This window comes from Carlito syrichta, unplaced genomic scaffold, assembly GCF_000164805.1.
Source record: "Carlito syrichta isolate Samal-C Ts95f unplaced genomic scaffold, Tarsius_syrichta-2.0.1 Scaffold306734, whole genome shotgun sequence".
Lineage (NCBI taxonomy): Eukaryota > Metazoa > Chordata > Mammalia > Primates > Tarsiidae > Carlito > Carlito syrichta.
Window position 1 is genome coordinate 376,872 of NW_007250830.1, and position 16,644 is coordinate 393,515.

Genomic DNA, 16,644 nt, shown 5'->3' on the forward strand with positions numbered 1-16,644 from the left:
ATCTCTCTCTCAAACTCCTGGCCTTAAGCAGTCCTTCTGCCTCAGCCTTCCAAAGTGCTTGGGATTACAGGCATGAGCCACTGTGCCTGGTTTGCCTTTTGCTTTTTAATTTTACTCCCGAATTTAAAAATCTCAAACATACCCAGAAATTATAAATTTATATATGTAAAATATGAGTATATTGTGAATAAACACATACATAATATGATATATATGTATAATATAATGAACTTTCATGTGCTCAGTTTTAACAGCTGTCAATACTATGCTGTTCCTATTTTATTTTCTCTCTTTTTCTTGGAATATTTTAAAGCAAATCCAAGGTGATGTTTATTTCATCTATAAATACTTGATAATGTAGTTCTAACAGATGTCTAGTATGTGTGTATGTGTCTTTTTTTTGTAGAGACAGGATCTCGCTATGTAGCCCAGGCTAGTCTTAAACTCGGGCTCAAGTGATCCTTGCCCCTTGGCCTCACAAAGTTCTAGAATTACAGGCATGACCCACTACAGCCGGCTAGATGTCTGTTTTTTTAAGGCATTAATATTATCATGCCCAGCAGCATAAAACAGTAATTTCTTAATACCATGTTCCAATTTTCCTTGTTTTTTTCTTTTTCCCCAAATGACTTTATAGTTGGTTTTGCCCAGGATCTCAATATAGAATCTACAGTTTTTTTCATTTGCTTCATCTGTCTTTTCATGTCTCTTAAACTGTCCCACTCCCCATTTTTAAGTGTTAAGAGACCAGATTGTTTGTCTTGTAGAATTTCCCACCTTCTGGACTTAACAGTCCTTATGTGTTTAATGTTTCTCTGTGTTTCCTTAAACTGGTGGGTAGATTTTTTTATATTAAGTCTGAAATCTGTTACTTGGCACTTTACACTCACTTAATAGTCCATCTCAATATATGTGGTTTGGTGACTATTTTGTTATTGCAGACCAAGAAGTTGATTAGATTCAGGTTTAATTAATTGAATGAGGGCAAGAATGTTTCATAAGTGGTCCTGTTTATTCCCTGTTGCCTTACCTCAAGAGGTGTATAATGTCTGGTTGTCCCACTTGTAGTGATGTTGGAATGAAACACATTGCCTAGATGCACTATTTTATTAGGGGTTGGAAAATGATGATTTTCTATTCCTGTCTACATTTAATTGGCTGGAATTCTCTAAAGACAGAATTTCTATGCTTACTTTGCTTCATTTCTTTGCTTGTTCTAAAGTTTATATACATTGGTCACATGTTTCCACACTAAGGCGTTGGGGCCATAGCAGTCTCCCTTCAGTGGGAACCAGTGAAGTGGGTTCTTGGTTTTTTTGTTATTTATTTATTTATTTGAGTTGGAGTCTCACTCTGTCACCCAGACTGGAGTGCAGTGGCCGCTCCCAGCCACTGCAGCCTCGACCTGTTGGGCTCCAGCGATCCTTCCGCCTCAGCCTTCCAAGTAGCTGGAACTACAGGCGTGTGCTACCACATCCAGCTAGTTTTTTTGATTTATTGTAGAGATGAGGTCTCACAAAGTTGCCCAGGCGGGTCTCAAACCCGCGGGCTCAGGCAATCCACTTACCTCAGCCTCCCAAAGCACGGGATTACAGACTGAGCCACCGAGCCCGGCTTTGTTTGTTTTTTTAAAGTAACATCATGAACTTGTGGATTTTTGTATATTTGTCTCTAAACTATGGCAGTTTTGTGGGGGGATGCTGAATTGCCTTATTTTAGACAAGTAGGAGTTCCCTTTTGAAATTGGTTCTTTTGTCCTTTTAACATGACCTCAGTATCTTTAGGGGCTTCCCTTGCCTTTTTGCACATCAAGGTGTCTGTGTCCCACATGCAGCTAGAACATTTTTGCCCCAGCCTCTAATTAATCATTTCTCTTAGGAGCCTTGTTTTTTTAAGGAGAAATGGTGTTTAGAGACTATAGTTAGTAGATTATTTTAGGTTGTTTTAAAATGTGTTATTTTATTTCATTCTTTTAGAGACGGGATATTGTTCTGTTGCCCAGACTGGAGTACAGTGGCTCAATTATAGCTCACTGTGACCTTGAACTCCTGGGGTCAAGCGGTCCTACCACCTCCTAAAGCACTGGGATTATAGGCATGAGCCCCTGTACTCAGCCTCTATAAAAACTAAGACCTGGAACAGTGGCTCATGTCTATAGTCCCAGCACTTTGGAAGGTTAAGTAAGAGGATTGCTTGAACCCAGGAGTGTAAGACCAGCCCAGGCAACTTAGTGAAACGTGAGACCTCGTCTCTGTAAAACATTACCAAAAAAAAAAAATAGCATGGTGGCACACATCTGTCATCCAGCTACTTGGGAGGCTGGGGCGGGAGATTGCCTGAGCCCAGGAGGTTGATTCTGCGGTGAGCCATGATTGTGCCACTGTACTCCAACCTGGGTGACAGAGTGGGACCCCAACTCAATAAGTATATAAAAATTTAAAATTAAAAGGATGAGTTTAACATACATGGTAAAAAAACATAAAGGGTATATACAGTGTGAAAAATAAGTATTTTTTATTTAGTAGATGCTCAATAACTATTTGAATAAATGTGTGTAAATGATTTAATGAGAGAATGAATGAGTGGCTATCTGATTTTTAGGATCTTTTTTAAACCACCAAATCATTTCTGTTCATCTGCTCTGATTTGTTAAAAGTAGCGAAGAGAGAGGTTTCCTCATTATAGTTCATAAGCTTCCATCATGAGTAGGCGTCATCTGCTCCTCTCCTTTTGATTAGAACGGTGTGCTGCTGAGGACTGTCCTGGACCCTGTCACTGGGGATCTGTCTGACACACGCACTCGGTATCTGGGGTCCCGTCCTGTGAAGCTCTTCCGTGTCCGAATGCAAGGCCAGGAGGCAGTAAGTAATAAAAGGGAGTGTTAGTGGCACCAGCTGAGAAAAATTCCTTTGTTGTCAGTTTTACTTTCACTAATTCACCAGTATTTAGTTGGTTTGACATTAGCTCTATTTTGACTAGTTTCCTACATGTGGGAATTCCTGGGTACCTTGAACTTCCTAACTTGGGTTCCATGGCACTGTGTCATAATTTGGTTATAGGTGTTTTGAGATACTGACACCTTTAGCCCTCTCTGGCTGGGTAAATAGGGCCTGGTGTAGTAGGAAACCTATCTAGGGCACCAATACCCATGAATACTCTTGTTTTGTTTACCCAATCTTACACCAATATCATGATTTACTACCTAATATGAAAGAGGTTAGGAAACTTGCATCCTTTATTAAGAATATTTGTATTGCTGGGACCTGTGCTACTTCATTCCATGTTACCAAATTTAATTCTTGTCCAGCCTTGTGGATAGTATTCCCATTTTACACACATGGAAGCAGGCTCAGAGAGATAAAGTGATTAGTCTAGGTCATATGTCTAGAAGCCCATGCTTTTAGCATAACTAAGCTACACTGCTTATTCTCTAGACTTTGTTTTCTTTTTTTTCTTTTTTTGGGTCTCACTTTTTCGCCCAGGCTTGGAGTATAGTGGCACGCTCACAGCCACCGCAGCCCCAACCTACTGGGCTCGGGTGATCCTTCTGCCTCAGCCTTCCAAGCAGCTGGAACTACAGGCACGTGTCACCACGCCCAGCTAATTTTTTGATTTATTGTAGAGACAGGGTCTCGCCAAGTTGCCTGGGCTGGTCTTGAACTCTCTCACCTCGGCCTCCCAAAGTGCTGGGATTATAGGTGTGACCCACCGTGCCCAGCCAGCTTTGCTTTTTTAAGATAACCTATTAGGTTTCTATTTCTATTCTAATTGCTATTGGAATTTTTTGGGATATTCTACAGACTGAAATTTGAGGATAGTGTGTTTTGTCAGTGTACCATGTTTAAGTTTTGCCCAAGCTTACAGAGGTGTTTTCTATCCTCAGGTACTGGCCATGTCGAGCCGCTCATGGTTGAGCTATTCTTACCAATCTCGCTTCCATCTCACCCCACTGTCTTATGAGACGCTGGAATTTGCATCTGGCTTTGCCTCAGAACAGTGTCCTGAGGGCATCGTGGCTATTTCTACTAACACCCTGCGGTGAGTAAGTCCCATGTGTGATGCTCAGCAGGAAGCCTTTCTGCCAAGGACTCTGACTGGTTCTGCCAGAGTGTTGGAGGAGGTCGTGAAAAGGTAGCAGAGAGCCAACTTTTCACCATGAGACTCATGTGTTGCAATTGAAACCTTCATTTGACTAGGAATTTCAGTACCTGGGAGCCAAGTTTCGGTGTTTGGAGTTTTAGCTTCTGTTTAGATTTTCAGGGCCAACTTTTACTTTTTTCCCCCCTGTTTTTAAACAATTTTTTGTACAGATGGGGTCTTGCTATGTTGCCCAGGCTAGTCTCAAACTCCTAGCCTCAAGTGATCCTCCTGCCTCGATCTCCCAAAGTTTTGGGATTATAGGTGTGAGCCATTGTGCCTGACCTCCTTACAGCAAAGTTTTAATACTTAGCAGTACAGTTGAGTCTTCCAGAGATTGAGATTTTCGTTTTCCAGGAGAAGGGCAGTGCCATCGCATTAGTTTTAGAGTACATACTGGATCCACTGATAACCTTTTCTTACTGTCTTGTTATTTGCAGTGTTACATCTTAAATTTTAACCTCAATATGTTATTTAGGCTTTTTGCAGGTTGACAGAACTCTTGCTCATATTGATAGAATTGACTTCAAGTGTGAGCACTATCTGTGTTCCAGGCAAGTTGGAAAATAATCTAGTCAGTTTGACTTTCTCGAGTTTTGTGGGGGTTTTTTGGTTTGTTTTTAATCGAAAGTTGTTTATAACTGTTGGCTTGTCATAATGAAACTATGACCTCTTGATAAATCGGTCACTATTGCTTATCAAGTCAGCTTTCTTTGCTTTCAGGATCTTTTGTTGTTGTTTTGAGTTTGAGTCTCTGTCGCTCAGGCTGGAGTGCAGTGGCATGCTTACAGCCACTGCAGCCTTGATCTGCTGGGCTCAGGTGATCCTTCTGCTTCAGTCTTCCAAGTAGATGGAACTAAAGGTACATGCCACCATCCCTGGCTAATTTTTTGATTTATTGTAGAGATGAGGTCTCACCAAGTTGCCCAGGCTGGTCTTGAACCCGTGGGCTCAATCTTCTCACCTCGGCCGCCAAGTTGCCCAGGTTGGTCTTGTACTGTAGTCTCAACCCTCTCGCCTCAGCCTCCCAAAGTGCTGAGATTATAGGCGTGAGCCACTGCACCTGGACAGCTTTTAGGATCTTTTCAGTCATTGTCTTCTATCTTTCTAACCTTCTGCATCTTTATATAATCTCTACTCCAGTGGAATTGATTTCTCTGCAGTCCTTCATACGTATATCCCTTAATATTTTTAATCTCTATAACTGCCTCTGGAATGCTATCTGCTATCCCCCTGTGAAGGCTGCCCTCGTTCTTTAAGACCTTGGTGTAGCCTCATTTATGGTCCCTAACGTCTGAATTTCTATAGATTTAAACAGTCTCCACAGATTTTCAGACTTCTTCCCAGCAGCAGAACTTGCTTCCCCCAAAAAAAAACTAAATCGGGGAAGGCCACTGTGAGACATAAAAACAGAGCTTGTGAGGGCAGCAGTTTAAACATCACTGTTAATAGTATTGTCGGAACCAGTCATTTCCAGTTTTTGACTTATGAATAATGCTGCTATGAATATACGTGTATGAGAAATATAAGGGGTTCAGTGCAGTTTTGTTACATGGATATATTGTGTAGTGGTGTAGTCCTGGCTTTTAGTATATACTTCAGCCAAATAGTATACATTGTACCCATTATCATGTATGAGTTTTTTTTTTTGTTTTTTTTTCTGAGTTGGAGTCTCACTCTGTCGCCCAGACTGGAGTGCAGTGGCCGCTCCTGGCCACCACAGCCTCGACCTGGGCTCTGGCGATCCTTCCGCCTCAGTTTTCCAAGTAACCAGAATTACAGGCATGGGCTACCACGCCCGGCTGAGTTTTTGATTTATTGTAGAGATGAGGTCTTGCTGCCCAGGCGGGTTTCCAACCCATGGGCTCAGGCAATCCACTCACCTCAGCCTCCCAAAGGCACGGGATTACTGGCTGCGTCACCGAGCCCGGCTCATGTATGAGTTTTTGTGTGGACATATAGTTTCAGTTTTCTTTGATATTTACCTGCAAGAGTGGAATTACTAGGTTAAATGATCTCTCTGTGTTTAAATTGGTTTTTTTTTTTTTTGAGTCATCTCACTTTGTCACCCAGGCTACTGCAGCCTTGATCTGCTGGACTTAGGCACTCCTTTTGCCTCAGCCTTCCAGGTAGCTGGAACTAGAGGCCCACGCCTTCATGCCTGGCTAATTTTTTAATTTTATTGTAGAGTCGAGGTCTCACTATGTTGCCCAGGCTGGTCTGGAATTTCTGAGCTCAGGCAATCCTCTCGCCTCGGCCTCCGAAACTACTGGGATTACAGGCATGAGCCACTGTACCTGGCCTATGTTTAATTTGTTGATGAACTGCCAGACTGTTTTTCTAAGTCACTGCTCCATATTTTGCAGTTCTACATCCTTGAATTGTCTCTTTTTTTTGAGATAGGTTTTCATTCTGTTGCCTTGGCTAGAGTGCAGTGGTATGATCCTAGCTTTCTATGGCCTTGAACTGAGTAACTGGGACTATACACAGGCACCACCATGCCAGCTAATTTTATATTTTTTTGTAGAGACAGTGTTTCATTAAGTTGCCTAGTCTGATCTTGACTTTCAAGGCTCAAGCAGTCTTTATGCCTTGGCTTCTCAAAGTGCTGGAATTACAATCATGAGTCATCATGCTTGGCCTTGGATTATCTTAAGTAAATAACAGTAATATCTTTTTTAGTCCTCATGGAGGATCTTAAAGGAAAAATAGATTTGAAGTAAAGTTTTAGATAACTCCAAACACCTTGCTTCCTTTTATACAATTGATGATTATGAAATGGAAAATGACATAATACCTAACTCCTTTATTTTTATTATTATTTTTAAAAATCAACTTCCCTTAAAGTCAAACTCCTTTATTTTTTAAATGAATTTCTCCTTTCCGAGTTTGTCCTTCAGCCACATACTTGTCTCCCATTTCCTGTGTGTCATTAATAATCGTGGGTCTTATGAATATACTAGTAAATATGTACATATGTTCTTTTTCCTCTTTACATAGAGAATGTACTGCACTGACTTTTACACTGTGCTTTTCTTACTTAACATTATATCTTGGAAATCGCATGATATCAGTGTTATATGGCATTCATATTCTTATTGGCACAGAGTGTTCTGTTACATGGATGAACCACATTTTATTTAACGAGTCCTCCCTTGGTGGATATTTACAATGTTTTACTTTGAACAATTAACAGTGTTACAGTGAAAAACCCAATAGAGATATTATTCCATATATTTGTGAATAAATCTATATTCTATATTCTTAGAAGGGGAGTTACTGGGACAAAGGATGTATTTGTCATTTTAGCAAATTATATATGCCTGTGTTTTTCTTCCTTGACTCATATGCCATATCTTCTGAGATCCTTGTGTTTCCAGTTATTAAACTTTTTCAAGTTTTGGGATGCAATTAATTTGTTGTTTGTTCCATGTTGCTTTCCAGCTGCCAAAATTTTATTTGGCATCTCATGTTGCATGTTATCTCCTATTTCAGTCTCTGTAGGTTTTTGCCTTTTAATGTAGAGAATATTTAGACTACAAATTGAACCCCATTGTTAGAGATCAAATGACTGTATTTTTAAGAGTACCTGGGTTCTGCTCACTCGTCTTAGGTGTGCATCTGTCTGTCCCATATGACAGAAGTTTGTAGGTTCCTGATCTCTCTCTTGTCACAAATTTCCTAAAGCTGAGATGATCCTTGTCCAGAAGGATATCTATTTTATGAAGCACAGTCAGTACAAGTACTATTTGTATTCAGGTAATTTCAGTGATTCACAACAAATTTCTGAGTTTGTCAGTAATAACCAGTTCTTAACTTTTCACTGTCACGTTATCAGTGGAGTGATTTTATTTATTATTTATTTATTTTTTTGAGTCAGAATCTCACTCTGTTGCCCAGGCTGGAGCGCAGTGGCACGCACACTCACGGCCATCCCAGCGTCGACCATGATTTTATGTGTGTGTGTATGTATGTATGTATGTATGTCACAATCTCACTCTGTTGCCCAGACTGGAGTACAGTGGCACGCACGCTCACGGCCACCCCAGTGTTGACCTGCTGGGCTCAGGTGATCCTTCTGCCTCAGCCTTCCAGTTACCTGGAACTACAGGCATGCGCCATCATGCCTGGCTAATTTTTTGATATATTGTAGAGATGAGATCTCACTAAGTTGCCAGGGCTGGTCTCAAACCCCTGAGCTCAGGCAGTCCTCTTGCCTCGGCCTCCCAAAGTGCTGGGATTACAGACTTGAGCCATCATGCCTAGCCCAGTGGATTGATTTTTAAAAATTATTTGATGATCACAATGTGTGTTTCACTGGTAAGAACTAGTAGAATTGTCATGAACAGTGGTGTGGGGTGTTGCTGAAGGAGAAGGCCCTTCTTGGATCTCCTTGTCTCCTGTGTGGAATCTTCTAGACTAGAAGACTGTTATTTCATGTTGCTTAATGCTGACAGTAGAGCATCAGCGATGGATGCTGGGACTGCTTAGGGTCCATTTCAACACCAGTTTGTAGGTCCTGGGTGAATGAGTGTCCTATTAATGCTCTTGCCTTTTGTCATAGGATTTTGGCGTTAGAGAAGCTAGGTGCTGTCTTCAATCAAGTAGCCTTTCCACTGCAGTATACACCCAGGAAATTTGTCATCCATCCAGAGAGTAACAACCTTATCATCATTGAAACAGACCACAATGCTTACACTGAGGCCACAAAAGCTCAGAGAAAGCAGCAGATGGCAGAGGTAGATGATACTAACTTTCAGGGTTTCAGTTAAAAGGCATGTTCAATTGTGTTGAAACTTTTAAACCTCTGTAATTGATTATATTCTTCATTATTTCTGAAGTTTTAGGCTCTTTTCAGGTTCTTTGAGCAGGATACTTTGCCCTGAAGTACTACATTTTAGAGGCTTTCTTGTGACCCAGGACTTCTTGTCTCCTCTTGTTAAGACTACTTGTCTCCTCTTGTTAAGACTACTTGTCTCCTCTCTTTCAGGCTGGATGCAGTCTTCATTGTTGTGGCTATTTAGTCTTTGCTGGGAATTGATTTCTGGAAGGAGGTAATATTGTGGAGAATATGAAAGTTGTCTCCTTTGGGCCTAAATCCAGGAAATACAGCCCAAATCCAGGAAATACTCTGACCTGGGCTTATTCAGAATTCAACTCCTTCTCTAGAATAGAGTTCCTCAGCCCTTGAGTTACCAAAATAGGCTGTATTTCCTGGATTTGGGCCCAAAGGAGACAGCTTTCATATTCTCCACAATATTACCTCCTTCCAGAAATCAATTCCCAGCAAAAACGAAATAACCACAACAATGAAGACTGCATCCAGCCTGAAAGAGAGGAGACAAGTAGTCTTAACAAGGGAAATCAGATGGGTTAGGTAGAAAAACAGGGTTTTCACTGTCATTTTTCTCAGACCACTAGTTCAGTGTTTGCCACAGCTAATGTTCTTTTTTTACTCTGTTGCCCAGGCTGGAGTGCAGTATCATGATCACAGCTTACCATAGCCTTGACCTCCTAGGCTTAGGTGATCCTTTTGCCTCAGCCTCCCGAGTAGCTGGGACTATAGGCAGGTGCCACCATGCCTGGCTAATTTTTTTATTTTTTGTAGAAACAAGGTCTCGCTGTGGTGCCTAAGCCGGTCTCGAGCTCCTGGGCTCAAGCTATCCTCTTACCTCAGCCTCCCAAAGTGCTAGGATTACAGGAGTGAGCCATTCATTGTACCTGACCTAATGTTCTTTTTGGTATTTTCTACTAGTATGTAATTAGTAGTATCTGACTTTCTCTTTTGTGGTCTTCCCTCTTCCCCTTTTCTGTTCGCCTCTCCTTTTAATGTCTGTTGTGGGAGATCCTGGTTTTGGATGACAGACTTTGCTGCTTTATAATATATTATTAGCTCCCTGAAGTGTTCTTACTATTTATCCACTTCTCACACAGCCCCCACCTCTGAATACATAGGTTTGATTCCTTGCTTTTTGGTTTTAGGAAATGGTGGAAGCAGCAGGGGAGGATGAGCGGGAGCTGGCTGCAGAGATGGCAGCAGCATTCCTCAATGAAAACCTCCCTGAATCCATTTTTGGAGCTCCCAAGGCTGGCAATGGGCAGTGGGCCTCTGTGATCCGGGTGATGAATCCTATTCAGGGGAACACTTTGGACCTTGTTCAGCTGGAACAGAATGAGGCAGCTTTTAGGTAAGGAGTGCAGGACAATCCAGGGCTTGGTAGGCTAGATCAGGAACTCTCTGGGTTTTTACTAATGCCCAACTCTTCTTTCTCTGTGTAGTGTGGCTGTGTGTAGGTTTTCCAACACTGGTGAAGACTGGTATGTGCTGGTGGGTGTGGCCAAGGACCTGATACTGAACCCCCGATCGGTGGCAGGGGGCTTTGTCTATACTTACAAGCTTGTGAACAATGGGGAAAAGCTGGAGTTTTTGCACAAGGTAGGAATCACTCAGTGGTTCTCCTGAATCTAGGTCCTAATGAATTCTCCCACTTGTGCTAAGTGATGGGTCAGGTCTTTTGGGGACCAGCTCCTTTATTCTAATCCATCTCTTGGCAACACGTGGAAAATGCTGGCTTTTCATGCTTTAGTGATGCTCCAGTACCTGTGAGTCCCACGGGAAGACTGTGTGTGAAGCACCTACAATGGGGAGATAGATGACACCAAATTGGCTCCTTGTTTACTGTCTTACTCACAAACAGGCAGCAATTTGTGAGAATTAATACTATATTCTCTGGAATGTTACTGTTTGATGGGTCTAGTTTCCATTTGGGGAGATGAAAAAAGTTCTGTAGATGATGGTGGTGAGAGCTATACAGCAGTGAGTGTACTGTTGAATATGCTTGATGACACTGAAGTGTGTGCTTACAAATGGCTAAAATAGTGAGCTTTATGTTATGTGTGTTTTACCACAATTTTTAAAATAAAAAGAATATTATCTTCTCCGTTTCAACAGCACGTGGACTGACTTCTTCAGCCGTACCATAAGGAGAGTATTCTCTAGGAAATGATTCCTTCCCAGACCCTTAGTGTGTAAAACTTGTCTCAACCTTGCAACTAAGATGTCGCTTTTAACTAGCGTTTATTTTCCATCTCCTCAGAAACCTCAGTCGTTTCTCAGATATTAAGGCTTCACTATTATTTCATGGTGCCAGTTAGACTGAATATGGACTCTGGAGCAGTGTTTAGCAGATACCAGAGCTTCTTTTCACTTGTGGCATTGATCCTTCTGCTGGGTGAAATGCAGTGAATGGGACCTGTTGCCCCAGTCCCCTGTTTTGTAGAGGCTACTGTCTGTCTAGTTATTTCTCTGGTAATACACACTTGCTCTTGGTCTTCCTGACAGCCGTCTGTAGAAGAGGACATTTCTGGGATGAGGGAGTGACTAGCATATGACTCTCTGTTCTCACGGATGCATTACCTGCATTTCCTCTCACAGACTCCAGTGGAAGAGGTCCCTGCTGCCATCGCACCATTCCAGGGGAGGGTGCTGATTGGTGTGGGGAAGCTTTTGCGCGTCTATGACCTGGGGAAGAAGAAGTTACTCCGAAAGTGTGAGAATAAGGTAAATGTGCTTACATTGGGGCTGGGATCTAGCTCATGAGGCAGGAGAAGACACTGGTAGAGGGTGGACTGAGTCTTAAAGTCCTGTGTCTTTATTGGAACTTGTGTTCTTCCAATTTCAGCCTCAGAATTGAGTCTTGAGAGGAATAGGAGTAGAAGAATCCCATTTCTTGACTTCTTCAAACCAAGAACCTTCTTTCTATCCTGTTTGTTTTTGTGAGAAATTTATCTGTGAGAGTAGGCTTATATTTTCATGATATTAAAAGCTGTTTAGCATGTTTTCCCATCTTCTAGGAGTTTATTGCTGACTGCTACTCTTTGATGTGTACTTTTCTACAGACTCTATATATCATTGTCATATATACTTCCTATAGGTTCTGAACTCCAGGGTTATACTCATTGCTGACCTTGGTTTTCCTAGCATATCGCCAATTACATCTCTGGGATCCAGACTATTGGGCACAGGGTAATTGTGTCTGATGTCCAAGAAAGTTTCATCTGGGTTCGCTACAAGCGTAATGAGAACCAACTCATCATCTTTGCTGATGACACCTACCCCCGATGGGTCACTACAGCTAGCCTCCTTGACTATGATACTGTGGCTGGGGCAGACAAGTTTGGCAACATATGCGTGGTGAGTTGATGTTAACTTGGGTTGCAGTGATGTGTAGGAAAACCGAATCTGTTTGTGGATTTGGTAATGCTACAGACCCAGGATTGTGATCCCTTATATGGAAAGTTAAAATGTGCATAAAATTCAATCCTGCTGGCCAGGCTCGGTGGCTCAGCCTGTAATCCCAGCACTTTGGGAGGCCAAGGCGAGTGGATTGCCTGAGCCCTCAGGTTTGAGACCAGCCTGGCAACTTGGTGAGACCTCGTCTCTACAATAAATCAAAAAGTAGCTGGGCGTGGTTGCACGCTTATACTTCCGGCTACTTGGAAGACTGAGGCGGAAGGATCACCAGAGCCCAATAGGTCAACACTGGGGTGGTCGTGAGCATGCCACTACACTCCAGCCTGGGCATCAGAATGAGACTCCAATTTAAAAAAAAAATTCAACCCTGCTGAGGCTGACTCAGAAAGAACATCTGTTTTTCAAACCTTCTTACGGATTGGTCCCCTTGGTTCACCTGTGGAGCATGATTTAATAATGATAAATTTAGTTCAAGCTAATGGCTAATGTTTTTCTATTTTGCAAGAACTTTGGCTTGTCTTTTAAGTCCAGCCTGCCTTCTCCTGTTTCTGTGGTTTTGTTTTTGCTAGAGCCGTGTTAAACCTTGCACATATGTTGATTCTCCTGAGTTTCTCCTCAGAAACAGCGCCTGTCCATCAGAACAGATGCAGGAGACTTGGCTCAGACCTCTGCCTAGACAGTGCTCCTGGGCTTGTTTGCAAGGACCTGGGGCATGCATGTTGCTTGGTGACCCAAATGAGCAGGGCCAGGACCTAGCACTGTGATTTGTGCCACTTCCTTATAGGTGAGGCTTCCACCCAACACCAATGATGAAGTGGATGAGGATCCCACGGGAAACAAAGCCCTGTGGGACCGGGGCTTGCTCAACGGTGCCTCACAGAAGGTAAGATTGCTGAAAGGGCCCAGGGGAAAGGCACTAATGTTTAGTAGTTTTCCTGTTGTCCTCACTGAAGAAACCATTTTTAGTGAGTTAGCTACAGTGCCCATGACTATGCTGAGTGCTCTTCTGTGCACGGTCATTTCTTAGAAATCCCTGGGCAGTATATATAGTCTGTAATGGGTGAATGCTGGTTTTGACATAGGTGACCAAGTCACTATCCAGTTTTTATGACTCTGAAATAGAAATTTTTCTAAGATGTTTATCATTGTACAAATCTGTGTAGAGTAGTGAGTGAGTTCCTTGGAAGAAATGGTTGTAAGGTTTATTCTCAGTACCAAGCAACTTTTCTCTGAGTTGTGTCTTGGACTGTACTTTTCTCCTGTCGGCATATACTTCTTTAATAGAGCATCTCCAGACTTTGAAGACAGATCTGTCTTAGAGGCCAAGCCTTGTGACTGCTTTTTTAAAAATAATTTTCAACCAGGCTCAGTGGCTTAGTCTGTAATCCCGTGCTTTGGGAGACTGAGGTGAGTGGATTGCCTGAGCCCGCGGGTTTGAGACCCACCTGGGCAACTTGGCGAGACCTCATCTCTACAATAAATCAAAAAATCAGCTGGGCATGGTAGCGCATACCTGTAATTCTGGCTACTCGGAAGGCTGAGGCAGAAGGATCGCCGGAGCCCAGCAGGTCAAGGCTGCAGTGGCCGGGAGCGTCCACTGCACTCCAGTCTGGGCGACAGAGTGAGACTCCAACCCCCCCCCCAAAAAAAATTAAAAATAAAAATAATTTTCTATATTTCTTAATTGCAAACTTGATAATTTAGCAAAAAGACTTCTAGATTGTAATTGTTTGAGAAATGGTAAGTTTAGCATGTTTAATGAGGCATTAAGTTTTAAATGATGAGAGAATTTTAAAGTATTTTTAGAATGTAATAATTTTGGAATTTTAGTAGATGATGAGGCTCCCAAGGGCACACATAGCTACTAATCTGTTTTTGACCTGCAGGCAGAGGTGATCATGAACTACCATGTTGGGGAGACGGTGCTGTCACTACAGAAAACCACGCTGATCCCTGGGGGCTCAGAATCACTTGTCTATACTACCTTGTCAGGAGGAATTGGCATCCTAGTTCCATTCACATCCCATGAGGTGAGCGCTCCCACAGTGCTCTGACCTTAGCTTTCCCAAGGTTGTTTCTTGGTGCTAAATCTGCCGAAGACAGATAATCTAGTTGTCCCCACTAGTAATTAGTAGTGTTCTAGAAATGTCAAGGTGACATGCCTGGGGAGATAACTAGGCACTTCTAGTTGGTTCACTTCTAATGGGGGTACAAGGTTCATCTGAGTCCAAAACCGACTCCACAGACTAGGAATGATTGGATGATGTCTGTTGGGGTAGTCGTTGCCTCATGGATTGAACTCTAGGATTAGCTAAGGTTGGTGTGCTTCATTCCACCCAAGGAAGCTGGGTTAAGGAATCTGACTCATAAACCACTCTTTGCATGGAGCATTCTCTCTTGTACTGCAGATACAATGGGGTCTCCATTTTGAGTTTTAACTATCCTGTCGTAGCAGAAAAACCTGTGACCGTTAGAAGAATGATTACTATCTGTTTGCATGGTGAAAATCGGTGGCTTGTCTGTTCATTGTCTTTGTGGAAACCATAGACTAGTAGTTGAAATAACTTTTTTTTTTTTCCACCAGGACCATGACTTCTTCCAGCATGTGGAAATGCACCTGCGGTCTGAGCATCCCCCTCTCTGTGGACGAGACCATCTCAGCTTTCGTTCCTATTACTTCCCTGTTAAGGTCATTTGGGGGAATCTGTGTTGAAAGGGGGAATCTTCAGCCCATGCAGCCAGTCTTTTTCTCTGGGCCATTGTCTTGTAAATATCAGAGCAGTCTTGCGTGAAGGAGCAGCAAGGGAGTGGGTTGATGGAGGTAGTAAGCGCGGGGGCAGGTGGGTGGGGGTGGTGGTTGGTGGTCCTGAGTCATCTACTCAGGCCAGACTGCAACCAGAGAAAAAGCCTCACCCATTTCTCCCAGTCGAATTCTGGGCACTAGGGGTGCACTTAGAGTAGTGTTTCTGGCTCTACAAATGGGGCTCCAGTATCCGGGGGACAATAAAAAGCTTTTCCTGTAGCTGCTACTTCAGCATGTGCCATTTTCTTTGGACTTCTAACCCTTTTCTTCATATCTTAGAATGTGATTGATGGAGACCTGTGTGAGCAGTTCAACTCCATGGAACCTAACAAACAAAAGAACGTCTCTGAAGAACTGGACCGAACCCCACCAGAGGTGTCCAAGAAGCTTGAGGACATCCGTACCCGTTATGCCTTCTGAGCCCTTCCTTTACTTGTGGGGCTTGTCAGAGACTCAGTGTTTTGTTTCCCCCACCCCCATCGCCACCACCTAGCTTCTGCCATATGGCAAAGAAGGGTGACTGGATAAATACGACTTCACAGTGTGAAAGCCAGCAGCTCTTCCCTTTCACCTCTTCCCTGGAATGACTGGCTCCCCCCGAGATTGGCAATGAGATTTGCCACACTTCTCCCCGCCTAGCACATAATCCAGCACCTGAGTTCCAGTGTGGAGCACCACAGGCCCTGTTCCCCAAAGTCGTCCCTGCATTGCTATTTCTGGCTCTCTTGTCTACTTTTGTACACACCCTTAATTTTTAACTGGTTTTCCTGTAAATAGAGTTTTGTACAATGTTAATTCTGTGGGAAGGAGGGAGGCAAGCTAAGGCAGAACCAGGTTGGACATAGTATAATTCCTGAGTTGTGCCACCTGGAACCTGACCAGAAATATAAACCTAGTTTTTAAGGTGGCCGGCATCCATGTGTCTTTTTTGGGGGATGAGAGTTTAGGTGGGAGATGTGAGCCCAAGTTGGAGCAAGAAGAACTGAGAATACCCCTTCCTTCCTTCCAGATACCTACTTGGACTTCTGGCCTCTTACTCCCGGCCCTGATGGTTTCTTTGGCTTTTCCTGGTTTTTTGTGCTATGCTCATGCAGCGTGGGCTCAATAACCATGGGGGCATCCAGCCTTTTCCCCCCTAAATATCAATGTGGGGGGGGCTGATTTTTCCATTTTATCTTCTTTCTACTCAGAAATGAGGAATTTGCATGAATTTTAGCTGAGTAGTCATTTCACAGATTCCCCCTTTACTGCAACAGCTCCTGAAAAGATCTGTGGCTCCAGGCCTACTATGAAGGGCAGTGAGTTCAGAAGAGCCCAGATACTCACCTGTCCTTGGGAACAAGGTCAGTATATGTGGACCCTGTTAAAGGCAAGTGGGTAACGAAGGGACCTGTCTCTATAGTATACGTCTTAGGTGGGTTCCAGGGGGCCTGTGGGGCATAAGGAGGGA

At 43.0% G+C, this 16,644-nt stretch overlaps 1 protein-coding gene across 2 annotated transcripts in view; it reads left to right on the forward strand.

Moving 5' to 3' along the window:
• SF3B3 (splicing factor 3b subunit 3) overlaps nucleotides 1-16,101 on the forward strand; it is a 53,888-nt gene extending 37,787 nt beyond the window's left edge. For both annotated transcript variants that reach the window (XM_008063312.2, XM_021715143.1), the window contains 11 exons: nucleotides 2,739-2,861; nucleotides 3,884-4,038; nucleotides 8,702-8,876; nucleotides 10,120-10,325; nucleotides 10,417-10,573; nucleotides 11,573-11,698; nucleotides 12,119-12,331; nucleotides 13,176-13,274; nucleotides 14,278-14,421; nucleotides 14,976-15,080; nucleotides 15,474-16,101. In XM_008063312.2, the coding sequence (XP_008061503.1) occupies nucleotides 2,739-2,861; nucleotides 3,884-4,038; nucleotides 8,702-8,876; nucleotides 10,120-10,325; nucleotides 10,417-10,573; nucleotides 11,573-11,698; nucleotides 12,119-12,331; nucleotides 13,176-13,274; nucleotides 14,278-14,421; nucleotides 14,976-15,080; nucleotides 15,474-15,614 (1,644 nt within the window). In that variant the 3' untranslated portion in view covers nucleotides 15,615-16,101. The remainder of the gene's footprint in view (nucleotides 1-2,738; nucleotides 2,862-3,883; nucleotides 4,039-8,701; nucleotides 8,877-10,119; nucleotides 10,326-10,416; nucleotides 10,574-11,572; nucleotides 11,699-12,118; nucleotides 12,332-13,175; nucleotides 13,275-14,277; nucleotides 14,422-14,975; nucleotides 15,081-15,473) is intronic.
• The last annotated feature ends 543 nt before the right edge of the window (nucleotides 16,102-16,644 follow it).